Source organism: Nesoenas mayeri (assembly GCF_963082525.1).
Source record: "Nesoenas mayeri genome assembly, chromosome: Z".
In the NCBI taxonomy this organism is placed as follows: domain Eukaryota; kingdom Metazoa; phylum Chordata; class Aves; order Columbiformes; family Columbidae; genus Nesoenas; species Nesoenas mayeri.
This window is the reverse complement of record NC_137542.1, coordinates 32,398,963-32,414,497: the sequence shown is the minus strand read 5'-3', so window position 1 is coordinate 32,414,497 and position 15,535 is coordinate 32,398,963. Positions and strand designations below refer to the sequence as shown.

Here is a 15,535-nt window from a genome sequence, read left to right as displayed (position 1 = left end):
ACTACATCAGTTTATGTAAGCATAGATGATATAAACCCTAAGTATTATTTTCATTGTGAAGAAAACATTTAAGAGACAGGGATATGTGTGGAAATTATGGAGGGAACCAACACAAGAGGCATGCCATAAAGAGTGGTTTGTACAGAAAAAATTAATGAATTAATGTCGGGCAATTCAGCTTACAAGGCTGATGACATTAATGTTCTTAAGTTTATAGCAGAAACAATTAGCTGAAACACCTGGTATGGTGGGAGATGTGACTGTCTACTAAAATGCAAGTTCCAAGGGAAGGAGGTTTGTTTTGTTTTATTTATAACTTCCTCTTTCTTCCACTCTTTGTTGGGATCCTCATAAAAAGTTTTTAGTCTCGGTAGGAAATGTGGGACATAGGGTATATTATTTTGTTCAGTTAACATTGCATAATGAGTAGAAATATAATTACAGTGTAAGGTGTTCAAATTATAGTGTTTAAAGTTATTATTTGCTATCCTGTAGGTTCACCTTTACATGAGCTGTTAAGCATTCTTTCTTTGGGTTGAAGACACTAAGCCCTAAACTGAAGCAGGACATATGGTGCTTGTCATATTGCAAGTTCTATGGAAACTGAGACTTTGCCTCACCTGTGTTCCTGCATGTTTTCTGAATAAATGGAAAATTTGTGCCTCTTGTAGTCTTATTGAAAAATGAGAAAAGGTTAACTGAAATTGAAAATTTAGCTGCAGATCCTATGAATATGTGCTTTTTTTCATAAAAATGTCAGGATGATGCTATTAGTGGAACTGGAGTTTTTCTGCAGATTTACTAGTTTATTTGCTATCATAGTTTGACTGTCCAGGTGGAAAAAAAAAAAGTCTTCCTTGAAAGAAGTGATCTTAATATGTGAAGTGACCTAGTCTATTGTAGTCTATTGGAGGCCTTATCTGAAATTGAGAAAGGGATTTGAGAAGACATTCTAGGGGAAAATAAAGACCAGAACAAACTCTTGAATTAATATATTAGGCTCTTAAGCTGTGTATTTGAATCAATGCCATGAAAATAAGGCATCCACCAACACTGTGCCAAAAAATAGCAGTCTTTTTACAGTATAATGGCCTTCAAAAATGTGACACATAAATTGTCGTTAGTGTTTGAATAGATTTTGAGTAATTTAGATGGAAAAAGAAAGGAGTTTTGTGGCTTCTAGATGGTATGGAACTGTAGACTTTGTTCCAGTATTAAAGCTGAAGATTGTGGTTGCCCATAAAAATAGGACCTGGAAATGAGTGCAGCTTGGATGTTGAGGATGTAAGAGGAGGCTAGGATTATGCATTAGGCAGTGCTGAGTCACTAAGACTGAGAAGGAGACTGGTGTGGGCAACTTAATCTTAGTTTTGAGAGTTTAAGCATATAATATGAGGGTTATATGATATTAAAAGCTAGATTGGAAGAAGTAGGAACTAGTGGGTTTTGCCACAGTTAATCTCAAAATTCCAAAGTCTCATCACTTCATCCTGGGTTAATTGTGCATACACCTGGGTAAAAATATGGGCACAAAATGGTGATATTAGCTTCTTGGCTCATTATAGCATACCAAATGTGTTATATTTGTATTAAACAATTCCTCATTGATGTTAAACTTTAATGTTTGCAGATCACTCAGGCCATAACTCATTTGGACCAGTCAATGTTGTGTGGGAGCAGTATGCTCAAATGCTTTCATTCTTTCCGGTCTCAGATGCTTGAAATTGCCTTTATTTCTGATTTGTAAGAAATTTTGCCCTTCAAAAATGTTATGTGAGTGGGAGAGAACAGTGCAATTACCTTTTAAGCTTGGGAGTGAACTACTTGGCAGGCTTTCTGTTGAATTAGTAACTTTTAAATCAATTATTTCTTGCTTACTTTCAGTCTTCTGCTAGTCTTCTGTGACCACCCATGCTGATATAAAGTTGCCATTCTTGGAGTGAGCTTCACAAGTCACATGAGGAACCACCTTTGTCATCAGTTTTGTGAGGCTGTGGCAGCAAAGAAGTTATCTCCTGTCTCTGCTATAACAATTTGGTGTCAAAAACATAAGCAGTTGCATTAGGGTTTTATTTTAGATATAAAATTATGTACTTCTGTCATTTCACGTTCTTCTCTCCTGCTTTAAGAAGCATAGATGTAGAGCTGTGAATCTTCATCCCCTCACAGTAAAGTTCATAAATCCAGTTTTGTTCTTGGATTTAAGGCATGTCTGGTTTGCAGCACTAGTTAGTTTAGGTGCTTAGGCTTCATTCGTAACACACGGCAAGAATTAAGAAACACACTTAGGGCAGTGAGATTTTTACTGTATTTAGTTTTGCAGTGCATTACCACTCCTGAACTCCTCAGTGGGTTTAGCCCAAAGGCAGGTTCTTCAGCTTTCAATCTGCAGACCACATTCATTACACCAAAGTTTAACTGGCAATTCCAAGTCAGTTTATTAAAGTCTCATATAAAAATAGTGCTTTCTAGAATGCTCACTGAAGAGCCTGGCATATGAAAAACTGTTACAGGCTCATCCTGTCAAAGAAGGAACATGAAATAATAGTGTCTGAATTGCTGTAGCATTACTACTGGTTAGATTAACAAGTGTGGCTATGAAGAAAGGAAATGATGTGCTCAGAAACAGTTACTAGATCCTTATACTCATCAATACCCAGCAATGTTCCATTGTCTATTGAATTGGAGCCACACTTCAGCAAGAAGGAAGAGCTCTAAAAAGCCTGCACACGTCTTAGATGCTTTGACACATACATGATGTTCAAACACTCTGGAGCATTTGAGGATAGAAAAGGAGGCATGCATTCTTTGATGAGCCTGGTAACATTGTGGGGTTATAGTAAATGGTGCTGAACTATGATACTGGCATGCTGGGAAAGAAGATGATTTGATCTAGAGCTGAGGGGCTGAGTCCTCGTGGTAAAGCTGGAAAGAACCAAAATATTTTCCTCAAAATGAAATTTTATGTTATCAGTTATTCATACATATAGATTTTTAAAATTTTTATTATGAGGAAGTATCACAGACGTGCTAGGATAGCTAGAGTGCACTGGTGAAGTCCCTATTGCCGAGTCCTAGTTTAGATGCTGTCTTTACCATTGATATTATATTGAGACTTCTCACTGTGATTTTTCAGTGCTCCTGGGTTTAGGTTGGACATTACGAAAAGGTTCTTCACCCAGAGGGTGGTGGAGCACTGAAACAGGCTCCCTAGGAATGTGTCATGGCCCCAAGCCTGACAGTGTTCAAGAAGAAACAGATGGTGTGCATTTTCTGCTTGTCCTACTCAGGGACAGGAATTGACTCAATGATCCTTCTGGGTTCCTTCCAACTCAGGACATTCTATGGTTCTATGATTTACTCACTACAATCATGCTTCAAGTTGCCAAGAGATTTATACTGCAGTCTTTCTTAAACAGCAAGACAATTTTCATTTTATTGTTAGCAACAAATTTCAGGATTTGGTACCTTTCTGGAACACTAGTCTTTCTGTGCATATGTAGTCAGCTTTCTCATTAAATGTTTAGATACTAAAAGGTTAGAATCTATTAAAAAGTAGAGTTTGGAGAAATGAGTATACAAATATATACGATAGGGTGGGTGGAAGGGAAGTGCATCCATTTCGGATTTCTTGATTGGGCTTTTTTTTCTTTTTATTTTTTTTTGTTTTTAACCTAAGATATTTTTTCATCTGGATATGAAGCTAAGGGTGATTTCTTTCTGGGTATTGTGAGTAACTGTCTTGTGCATTTTAAGATGACAGAGGATAATACTGACTTTCTAGTGAAGAGATATGGTATTATTTTTACTTCATACATACTTCTTGATTAGTTAATGCAGGTATTGTCTGATCATAGTTTCTTATTTAGAAAAAAGGCTTTAAATCTATTAAGTGTGCATACCATGTAGAAATAATTTCTGTCTACCAATAAAAATCTCCAGAACTTGTAGCCTCAGAGGAGTCATTAGTTAAAGTGTTGCTACTATTTTTTCACCTTTTTTGAGAGTTGGCAATGAAAGATTATGCTCCACTGGGTTCAGTCTGTTGGCGTTTCTTGTGGTAAGTAAGTGTTTCCTGGAAAGTTCTCATTTTGGAGAAAGAGTAGCCTTCTTGGAAACTAGCTGTTAGAACTGTTAAGTCAGTGCCATACTGGGTTTATTTATAAGAACTCCAGAGACCATTTTATTTCTGTAGATGTCAGTCATTTTACCCAGAAGGAGCTTTGAATTGTAATGAAACTTGCCTGGCCATATCTGAAGGTAATGTCAAAGTAGTCTGGTTCCAGGCAATTTCATACTGTTTCATATTGTTTAAACTGATGTACTATTAAATGTCAGATAAATCTGAATATGTTTGGAGGCTTCAGGGAATACCCAAGGCAAGTAACTCCCATGAAACAAATCAGTAATTATGAAAAGAGTCGTAATGCCATAACTCCTGATTGTTTTCTTTCTTGAGTGAAATCTAAGTGTATGATTCCTTTAAAAATTTGTATTTCTTTTATTACTTTATGAATACTTCAGGGAAGAGGAGAGAAACAGCAGGGTGGCAGAAGTATGTTGCCATGGATCTTTGAAAGCCGGAGGAAGATAAATTTTATACTGAAAAAAGTTCTCAAATGCTAGGTAAACTCATTGCTACTGCACCCAGGAATTAGAACTTCAGACCTGCAACTTGGCTTTTAATGCAATTCACCTATGAAATGCCACTCCTCCAGAAAAACAGGAGTAGAGCATGTAGGGCTAATTCAGCTGGTGCAGACTGTCAGAGTCTTATTTTCAGAAACTAAAGAGTATATCTGAAACAAGCATTTTGCATCGTGATTCAGTGCTTAAGCCAATATCTCCGATTTCCCTTTTTCTAGCTATTATCATTTTGACAAAAACATACAGTCATTATCGGCTGTTACTTAAAAACAAGCATCAGTTTAAGTTAACAATATAAAAAAGTGTAGCTTATGTGATGAGGTCTTTGCAGAAACCTTGCATACTTTAAGAAAAAACATTTTTTGCACTGTTGGGTTTGACTGTGTACCTAATGAAGGGCATTCAAGGTAGGGAACACTAGCAAGCAAGACTGCATTCATTGATGGTCTTGCCAGATTTTTACCATTTAGATAGGATGGAGGTTTTACACTCCTACTCTTAAATGTATGGGGATTTTTTTTTTTTAGAGCTGAATTATCAGACTTAAATTGTGATGGTCCTTCAGCCTTCATTACACAGATAAGCAAAAGCAAGGCAGGCCCACATGAACCTAACATATGACAGATTTTGAGAACTGAGACAGACGTTTAACTTTTTGACAGGATAATTCCTGTGTTTCAGCTCTGTCATGATAGAGAAACTAAATCAGCAAATGGTGTATAACCTCAAACATGAGTTAAGAGTTTGGGCCATACCAGCTCCTTTTTCTGCTCTGAAATCCTTCAGATTTAAAATTAGATGCTTATTTTGTGTAAATAACACAGACATTTCAAAGAAAAAAAAGTAACCCAAAATAAGCTTTATTGCAAGAAAAGTGTTGTCTTACTGATACAGAGCTTCAAACCAAACTTTTTTTTTTTTCTTACAAACATGTGATTAAAAATGTACAGTTTCTTTTTCTTTTCAAGATCCCCAAACTCAAAAAAAAGAAAAGAAAAATCACTGAGTATAACTTGATATAATCTTTGGTCAGCACTGATATGCAACTGAAACAATCCTGGAGTGAGCATGTGCTTTGACTATTTTCACATATGAGATTCTGTTACGTGACTACTTACAGGTACCAGCTGTCCAAAAAAAGCACCATTGAGACATACACTTAACACATAATGGTAAGACATAAAAAAAAAAAAAAAAAGACTAAAATAAACTAAATGTCAACTCATCATACAAACATCTTTCTTACAAAATAAGATATGATATAATGAGGCTTACGGTGTATAACTACAGTATTAATGAAACTTCTAACAAATGGATTTCAAATACACATTTTCCTTGTCTGCGCTGCAGAATTAGTTTGCACATATGGCAGTCCTGATGCAGCTCTCAGTTTTTAGCAAATGCACCATTAATTCAAGCCAGCACCAAACAGTATGACACATCACACATTCTCTTCAGAGAAAGACATCTTCTTCAGCTGCCTACAGTAATGCAAGTTTATAGAGCACCATTTCTGAGAATGAGGTGTGGTTTCATGTGTGGTTCCTTGAGATTATTGGAAAGAAGTACAGTACAGTTTGGTTCTGCAATTCTAATGGTACTAAAAGCAGTCAAGGTATTTTGCTACAGTGGTTGTGCCTCTTCTTCCATTATTTGATGTGGCTGATTCAGAATACAATTCTATTGAGCTGCTGTGAAATACGATCTCTGCAGAGATTGATATTGTAATTCTTGTCCTTTAAGACACTTTTTTTTTTTTTTTTTACTTTTTTTTGAATACTCAAAGTTTTGCAAGAGCACTTTAGAATATCCAAAAGATCAGAAGATGTACTGTGGTCCTCTTTCAGCTCTGATACTTTAAAAAAATTACTTATATACTCTTTGGATGACTGGCCCAAACACAAAACAAAACATCTTTGAATTTTTTTTTTTTTTTAAATGAAGAAAGTACCTCTGAAGTGTTATAGCTCAAATTTATAAATCTAAAGAAAAACAAGCAAGTTTCCCTTTTTGTTTACATAATTCGTTATTTTCTCCATATATTACTGCATTAAAAATAAATAAATGTCTATATTTTTTTTTAATTAGGAACTATAGCAAAATACCCAAAGTGTTACAGACTGCTAACAGGAAAAAAACCAGCTCATATTTTTGTGCCATTTAGTGCCATATGATGACTTCTAGAACTTTAGCTTTTTAATATACTTTTAATTGAGGTTATATAAAAGATACAGTAACCATGATCACCACTGTAATCTAAGTTTTGATCATGGCAAAGTTTAAGGTACCCTCCTGCAAGGGTGGTCCTGCAGTCTTGGCAGGATGGAAGGAAAGAGGTCTTCTCCTCTCCCTTCCTCCCCCAAAAGTCAGTGGCTTCCAAAGCCTTTGGAAAGAAGATATGCTCAGGTGGATAGACAGGTGAAGAGAAGCAACTCTGGATTCAGTCTGAGAGACGGTTAGTAGAGGTCTATCCATAGCCTCATTCTGAGAGCTTCCCCGAGCTCTCCTAGGAGATAGTTGTCCTCACTGCTGTCTTCCAGCTTCTTTAGCTCCTTTTTCTTATATAGAGGAACGCTGGTGATTTCTAGTGTGTGAGATCCAGGCACTGACTTTTCCTTAACTGTGTGCAAATAACTCAGTCCATCCCTCTGATGGATTTGAAAGATGCCATCATCGTTGCCATGTGAGATGATGTAGCGCACGTGGTTGGTTAGGGGCTCAATGGCTGGCATGAGTTCTAGGATGTGCTCCTTGTTGTCAAGTCTGGAGACGTTGACTCTCATCTTCAGAGGACTATCCATGTCTAGACTTTCCAGGCTAATCTGCTTGATCTGAAGTAGAGAAGGAAAGATTATTTATAGCAGGAGAGAAACAGATATTCACTTGCACTGAGAGAAGAATAATATATGATTATTTCTGCATTCGTCAAAATCTAGCTGTAAATCTTAAGGCTTCTCATACAGGCTTAACAGAGTAATTAAAGTTACAGCATGAGGTCTACAGAGGGGTCTCAGATTTCAGATCCTTGTCAGAATCCGTTTAACTTCATGCTTGCAAAAAAGTCTGTGTAAAGAAGAGGCCTATGTTTACTACTGCGGCAAAGACTGTATGTGAGGCACAGTCTTGTTCTTATGACCAACTTGAGTGAGGAACATTAGAGAAACACATATCACAACACTGTATGGGAATTTGCTGAAACTCCTAGTAAAACTGTTTTAATGAATCCAGGCTTCTAAAAACAAGCAGGCTCAGTATTTGGTGATAAGGAAGTACAGTGATTATAAAGAAAACTGAAGTAAGGAGAGAACTGCTGTATTGTTATCCTTCTACAGAAGGGGCTATTATGTCATGTTGTCCAATTACATCCTATTTGCACCACTGAAAGGAGTCTGGAAAAAAGTCCCAGCATTGTTTTTCTGACAAATCAGTGATGTGTTGTCTTTTAATGTCAACTTCTGTGTAGTTATGGTGCAGGTGTGAATCTGTCCGGAGTTGTTAGCTGTGAACACACTTGAGGGTGGGTGGGGGCAAGAATGAGTGCATTCCCAGGAAAATCATCTAACAAGCAACAGCTTTTGAAAGTGCTTCTAGAAAAATATGTAGATTTCTTTAGGAAACCTGATACTAAGTGTACACCTAGCCTACATTTTAAGGTCCTTTCATGCTTGTAAAGATAGCAAAGGATTTCTCTCTCTAAGGGAATTCCAATCACATGTGAGTACATATGTGTACTAATATGTAATGTAATTGAAAACACATAGTGAAAACAAGGAAAATTTGTGGACAGGAGCAAGTATTGTTGTGTATTAAATCCCGCACCCCATGGATGTCATTATAAATGAGATTATTTCTTTTTTTCACGTAGTTTTATGGATGTGAAACCTTTCACTTTTATGGCTCAGGTAGTTCCAGTATGAGAAACTGTAAAGGTTAATGCTATAAAGAAATCATAATTACAAGATATAACAATTATGAACGAGGTATGAAATTAACTATGTAATAGAAAAAAGTGCTTCTTTAAAGCATCCATGTATTTCTGTGGTGAGTGACCACAGAATTCAAACTGTCTCACCATACCCTCATAGGCAAGCTCAGGAAGTGCAGACTGGATGAATGCACAGTGAGACGGATCATGAACTGGCTGGCTGGCAGAGCTCAGAGGGTTGTGATTGATGGTGCAGATCTGTTTGGAGGCCTGTAGTTAGTGGGGTTCCCCAGGGCTCAGTACTAGATCCAGTCCTGTTCAACCTATTCATCAATGATGTGGATGAAGACTGAGTGCACCCTCAGCAAGTTTGCTGATGATACCAAACTGGGAGGAAAGGCCGATACACCAGAATGTGCTGCTATTCAGCAAGACCTGGGCAGGCTGGAGGACTGGGCAGAGAAGAACCTGATGAAGTTCAACAAGGGCCAGTGTAGGGTCCTGCACCAGTACAGTTAGGGAATGACCTGCTGGAAAGCAGCATTGCAGAGAATGACCTGGGAGTTCTGGTCAACAACAGGTTTACCATGAGTCAGCAACGTGCCTTTTTGGTTAATGGTATCCTGGGGTGCATTAGGAAAAGTGTGACCAGCAGGTTGAGGGAAGTTATCCTCCCCCTCTGCCCTGGTGAGGCTGCACCTGGAGTACTGTGTCCAGTTCTGGGCTCCTCAGTTTAAGAAGGACAAGGAATCACTGGAGAGAGTCGAGCAGAGGGCTACAAAGATTATTAGGAGGCTGGAGCATCTTTCTTATGAGAAAACACTGAAAGAGCTTAGTCTGTTCAGTTTCGAGAAGGCTGAGAGGGGATTTCATCAGTGTTTATAAATCCAGGATGGATGTCAAGAAGATGAGACCAGATTCCTTTCAGTGGAGTCCTATAAGTGAGAGGGGCGTATTTGCAAGGGGGGGTGCACAGAACAGGTGACTAAAATTGACCAACTAAGTATTTCATCCCATATATGTCATAAACTCTATAAAAGTGGAAGATCACAAGGGTCTCACTCTCTTCGAGCCTGCCTGTCGTGCCTGTGATCCAAGGTCTAGTTCTAGGCCCTGCATCCCTGAATCCAGTTCTGGTTTACTGCAGGATCCAGCCCAGGAGTTCCAGATACCTGCCCTGCAGCTGTCAGAGCAACGCCAGCTACACCAAACTGCACTACCGCCAGAAATTCAAGATTGCTTTTATATATTTTGTATTATTTTCTCTATTTATTGGTAGCATTAGTAAAGCATTTTTAACTTTTCCAACTTGCAAGTCTCTCTCCCTTTTCCTCCTATTACCTTTCCTTAGTGGGGAGAGCAGGAGGTTAACAGGAGCATCTGCCATGGTTTAGTGTCACCCAGCAGTAAATGGTGACATGCCCAACAATAGGATGAGGGGCAATTGGTACAGACTGAAGCAAAGGAGGTTTCATCTGAATATGAGGCTGCCAGAGCACTGGAACAGGCTATCCAGAGAGGTTGTGGAGTCTCCTTCTCTGAAGACATTGAAGGCCTGCCTGGACACATTCCTGTGTGATCTCCTCTGGGTGAACCTGCTTTAGCAGGTGGGTTGGACTAGATGATCTCCAGAGGTCCCTTCCAACCCCTACCATTTTCTGATTCTGTGATTCTATGAACAGGTCCTATAGGCAGCAATGATGTGAAGTCAAACAGGATGTTTGTGGGGAGTACGGATGTGTATGAAAAAAGGGATCTAAAAGGTGTAAATAGTAGGCCTGTCTTTTCATGAGTTTCTCATAACTTGTTTTTAAAAGCCCACAAAATGCAGTTAAAAAAACTTAAGTGTGAATTGTAATTCTCTAGTACCCTCAGCAATTCTGCAAATATTGGACTTAAGTGTATCAGGTGGGTCATGGACAAGAGTCCCCCCCATGTTGTCAGCTACTATGGAATAGACACTTAGAATAAAACGATCTGCAAGATCTATTAGCTGTCCCAGACCATAAAATGCTGTCCAGTCTCCTCATGACAGCAGGACAGATTGCAGGCATGACCAGTTTCCCAACTTTCTGTAGTCATAAGAAAGTTATTTCACTGAATATATTTTGAGAAAGTAGACCATGCCTTGCACTACAAAGGATTCTTAACAAGCTTTAAGACTTCACATGTTCATAGTCGTTGATGTCTTTCTGATTGTCACATCATTTCTGCCAATAGGACCCAAGTGCGAAAAACACTGAGGCAGGGGAAAAAATATTTTTGCCATTGAATGTGGCCTGTTAAAAAGTTTCCTCCCTTTACTGACAATGTGGGGTCTGGTATCTCTGAAAATACTTCAAAATACATTATAGTGCTATCCTGGTACGTACAGTGTCATTAACACTTCTCTTCCTTCTGTTGTCCTTTTTGGAATAGCCATTGATTTTGCACTCGTAACATGCTTCAGGGGACAAAGCATTCTCTTCATCAGCATCTCCATCCAGTGGTAGGTACTGCCCTTTGTTAAATCCCATCCCTGAGACACAGTGGCTGTTGAATAAAAACATCTGTTTTAGTTACTTTTTGTGGTTTTATGAAGTGTCCTGTTAAATGGAAATTGAGTGTATGTAATCTGTAACATGGTGTCTTTGTCCCCTTCCTTTCCTTTCCTCAGTAGGAGGTCTTCGAATTAATTTTCTTCACGGTAGTATGGCATACTGAATGAAATACCACTGTTGGCTGAAGGCCTGTAGGCTCTTCTAATTTTAATTTACAAGTTTTACAAAGACACAAACAAAACCAGCCTGCCATGAACTTTGGAACTAAACAATTTAGCCATTGTCATGTATCAGAAAAATGTTATTTTGTGTTTAATGTTCTGGGTTGATCAGTGTGTCTTAAAACCTTTAATTATGTCTGTACAGATGGTACCTATCCTAATACAGTAACAGTCCTCATTAAGCAGGTTTGTGAAGTAGTTCTTCTGCTGATACTGGGTGAGAAAGCAGAACTAATTGCTTAACATCACTTATATACTGGATTTAAAATGAGTGTCATGCTGCATGTACAGACATGTCTTCTTTTCCAGCTTGTGGATATTTTGTGCTAAGGGAGCATAAAGGATGACTTAGTAGCTTGTCCTTCGTTTGCACTTCCGCTCTTCACTCTGGCTATGGTGTTGCATTTTATGGCTTTCTGAATGCGTCTTGGTTGAATGACTGTGGAGATACTCACCCTTGTCCAACTCGGTAATAGCCAGGTGGACAGCCACAAAGATAACCTCCTTCAGTGTTGGAGCAACCATAATTGCAGGGGTTCTTGGTGGAAGAACACTCATTCACGTCATGGCATGCACTGGAGAACTGGTCATAAGAAAATCCAGATGGGCAGGCACACTTGTAACTTCCAAGTGTGTTGTAGCAAGAAGCAGAGCCACATGTGTTAGGATTGGAGCATTCATTTTCATCTAGTATGTAAACAAAAATATATTGATATCTTCTAATCTGATAGACACGTGACAAGCATGATGTAGCTAACAAATCAGAATATCTGCAAGTCCCACAGCTCTGCTAAATCCTTAATCTCATTACCCATAGAGACTTGGTCTCTAAAGAAAAAGTACATTGACAAAGGTCCCAAACACATATAGCTGGGCTGTAGAGGTATTTTAGGATACTGTTACTGTTCACCTTATATTGACTGAATGCTCCCCCATCCTTCAAAGTATGGCTGGTGTTTTGCTTATGGGTTATCTTTCTCCTGGCAGAGTACCCTCCTACCATATAAGGTCCACAGAGGAGAAATAAGCTGGAACTCCAGTCATACTGCCACCACAATAGTTCTCCTGGCCACCTAGCAATGGGGAGAAGTTAGCACATACTTGTGGTGGAAACCTGCAGACTCTGCAGGGGGAAATCCAATCTAAATAGCCAACCAAAATGGAAGATGTATTGTCTTTGCCTTGTGGATGCTGAAATAAGGTACAGAGAAGATGACTCCTCTAGTTAGTGTGACTGATTTGCTCCAGGCTATATTGTGAAAAATGAATTAAAAAAATAGCTTGTTGTATGGAGGATCATGCTTTTGATAGTTGGCATGTGTTGTCTGTTTTATTTCTCTTACCAAGGTACTGTTTTCCTGTAGGTGTTTTCCTTTCCAGTACCATTAGAACATGCTTTACCATTCTTGCCTGCAGTTACTAGGAGACATATAATTTTGAGGACTATCTATAATATTCAGAGAATGTAGCTGGTTTGGAGGTTTGTAAGAGTTGTTTGTTGTGTATTTCTGCCAGTTTCACTCCAGTTCTTTGCTTTCTTTGCTGTAGAGCACTATTAAGTAAGGAGCGATGATGGTGGTTGGGACTTCTCAAAAACTGCTGGTGTGCTACTTAATGTAAAATGGGTGCAATAAACTAATTCATATGTCTAGGATCAGGACAGTAAGATCAGCCTATAAGAAATGTGTGGCAATGCTCACAGCCATTCTCTAATTACAACACCATTGACAGAAAACCATGAAAGCAAACCTGAAAAGGTAAATATGTTGCTATGATGCCTTGTGAACAGTACAGAATGGGGTTCTTTGGGTGTGTCTTGCATTTTATTAAAAGAAAAATTCCCACATTGAGCCAAATCTACAATAAAACTGGTGAGTTGATATTTTTTGATATTTTTTCTTCCCGTTTACTATGGATACTATTCTGTAGTGTTCTCAAATTGCTAACGATGGTGATTCTTAAACTTTCTTTTTTTTTTTTCCTCCAGCAGTGGTATTTACATTGATAGTTTTGGGAATTCAATAAACATCTTTCTACCTTTCTAAGAAGAAGGTTTTCCCAAGGAGAAGGGAGTCAGAATTTAGGCCTTACTAGGAAAACTCATTGTTACACCATTAATTTATGTTGGGAGTATTAAGTATTAATGAAGGAGGGTGTGAGAGTTAAAAAAACTTCATGTTTGCATACCCTCTGACCTGCCCATTCTTGTCCTCGCCTTGCAGTTGTCACTATAAACACTATGACATTTTTGTTGTTTAAGTATATTTTGTGCTGTTTGTTTCCTTACCAACACATTGATTCCACTGGTAATGCTGAATATATCCTTGTGGGCATCCACATCTGTATCCACCTAGGATGTTTTGACAGCCATGCTGGCACCTATGGTTTCCATCACATTCATCCACATCTTTGCAATCAGGAGAGAAGCGGAACATGAAAGACTTCACAATTATACACATTGCAAATACATTACTCACTTTGATCATTATTATTGAAACACCAGTATTTCTGACAGAGGTCTACTGCTGTAAGATGGAAGCACCATTCAGGTTGGTCTTTTGGAAAGCCTGAAAGTAAATTAATGTAGTGTTGTTTCTGTCTAACAATAACCTGATTTTGATTTGAACATTTGAGTCTTTACTCAAATTTGGAGAAAAAAACACTATTCCTGGTAATCCCACATGATACTGCTTTGGTGTCATGTTTAGAATCTGAATGTTTTTTAATTTCAGTTTTCAAAACAACTATCTAGGACTAAACTTTCAGTTTCCTGGAACATACTGAAGCATTTGAACATGAGGAAAAAATACTGAATTTGGATGTAAGTGCTTACCTTTGCAAGTAAAAAGAAAAAGCTACCTAAAAAGTCTCTGAGTTATGTGTAAATAAAGGAGAAAGACACACAAAAAACCAAAATGTAAAACCTCAGTCATCTGAAATTGTGTCTGCTGTAAGAAATAAGTAGATGGAAAGCAGCCTAATGTGTCAAGTACAGTATGCAATTCTAGTAGAAAATAAAAAAAAACATGCATGCTATCACAGGTCCTAAGTTACACTCTAGTTGTCCACACTTTGAAACAAATTTAATGGAATTGTGATGTCCCAAAGCCTGAGGTGCAGAAAACCATCACACCCAGAACTGAAAGCTGTCATTTTATTGGTGATGGCATATACGGCTGTTCTTATGTGCCAGTTGTGTATAATTTAGTGATTTGGTTCATACGTGCTGGATAAAGTACACAATAAGGATGTATCTACTTTATGAGAACAAAGCAATCTGACAGGAGATAATGCTTTCTACAAGCTCTGGCTGCATGTATTCTACACTTTTACACTAGAAATAGGCTTTAAATATCAATTCCTGTTTTAAATGCTGTATCAAGGCAGCTGACATTTTGAGATGTCATAGATTTGTGGATATATAACTCTGCATTTCTAATTTTCAGCAGCCAGATAGCCTAGTATTGCTTTTTAGTTTCTTATTTGCTAAATATCTAAGGCCTACTGAAAAGTCTGCAGCTCTCAAATAGGGATTTCCTGACTGGGGCTCACTTTTGGGCCAAAAGAGAGAGATAAAGCTTAACAATACAATTTGTATTTAACTGTGGTGAATTATTTTTCTGAATGTGTATCTCTATGATAGCAGATTTAAAGTACAGAATTTAAAATCTAATCTTAGATACCTTCAGGTGGATGATTACAATTAGGTGAAACAAAAATTGTAGAGAGATTCTGTTTAGACTGTATGAAAATCAAAAAGAAAAAGCAACTAGAGTTTTAGATGCATAAATCCATGTGAAGTTGAAATGGCAGCCTAGAAACAGTCAGTCAAGAGTTCAGCTAAAAAGTCACTTTTTTATCCTAGTTTGTGTAAAAATCACTCAGGCAGTATGTTATTCCATACAATTATGCTTAAAATTACTCAAATACATTCCTATTTCTGTTTAGTATTTACTTTTACCTTAGCTGGTGTTCTGTTTTATGTCTTTGACATCACAGGATTCACTAGACACAGAAGTAAGGATTTGCACCATAAAAAAATTTGAGCTTTGCTAATTACCTTCACAGTTTAACCCAGTAGAATCCAGAGAAAAACCCCTTTGACATTCACAGGTGAAACTTCCAGGGGTATTTTGGCAAATTCCTTTTGATCCACAAAGCGATGGCTGAGAACCACATTCATTGTTATCTTAAAAAAGCAG

General features: G+C 38.0%; 1 protein-coding gene across 1 annotated transcript in view; it reads right to left on the bottom strand.

The window, feature by feature from the left end:
- Positions 1-7,103: 7,103 nt before the first annotated feature.
- Positions 7,104-15,535, bottom strand: part of FBN2 (fibrillin 2) — a gene marked incomplete at both ends in the record, with an annotated part of 157,449 nt that continues 149,017 nt past the window's right edge. The window contains 5 exons of the mRNA XM_080362871.1: positions 7,104-7,478; positions 10,945-11,104; positions 11,789-12,020; positions 13,621-13,740; positions 15,394-15,522. Of these exons, the coding sequence (XP_080218997.1) occupies positions 7,104-7,478; positions 10,945-11,104; positions 11,789-12,020; positions 13,621-13,740; positions 15,394-15,522 (1,016 nt within the window). The remainder of the gene's footprint in view (positions 7,479-10,944; positions 11,105-11,788; positions 12,021-13,620; positions 13,741-15,393; positions 15,523-15,535) is intronic.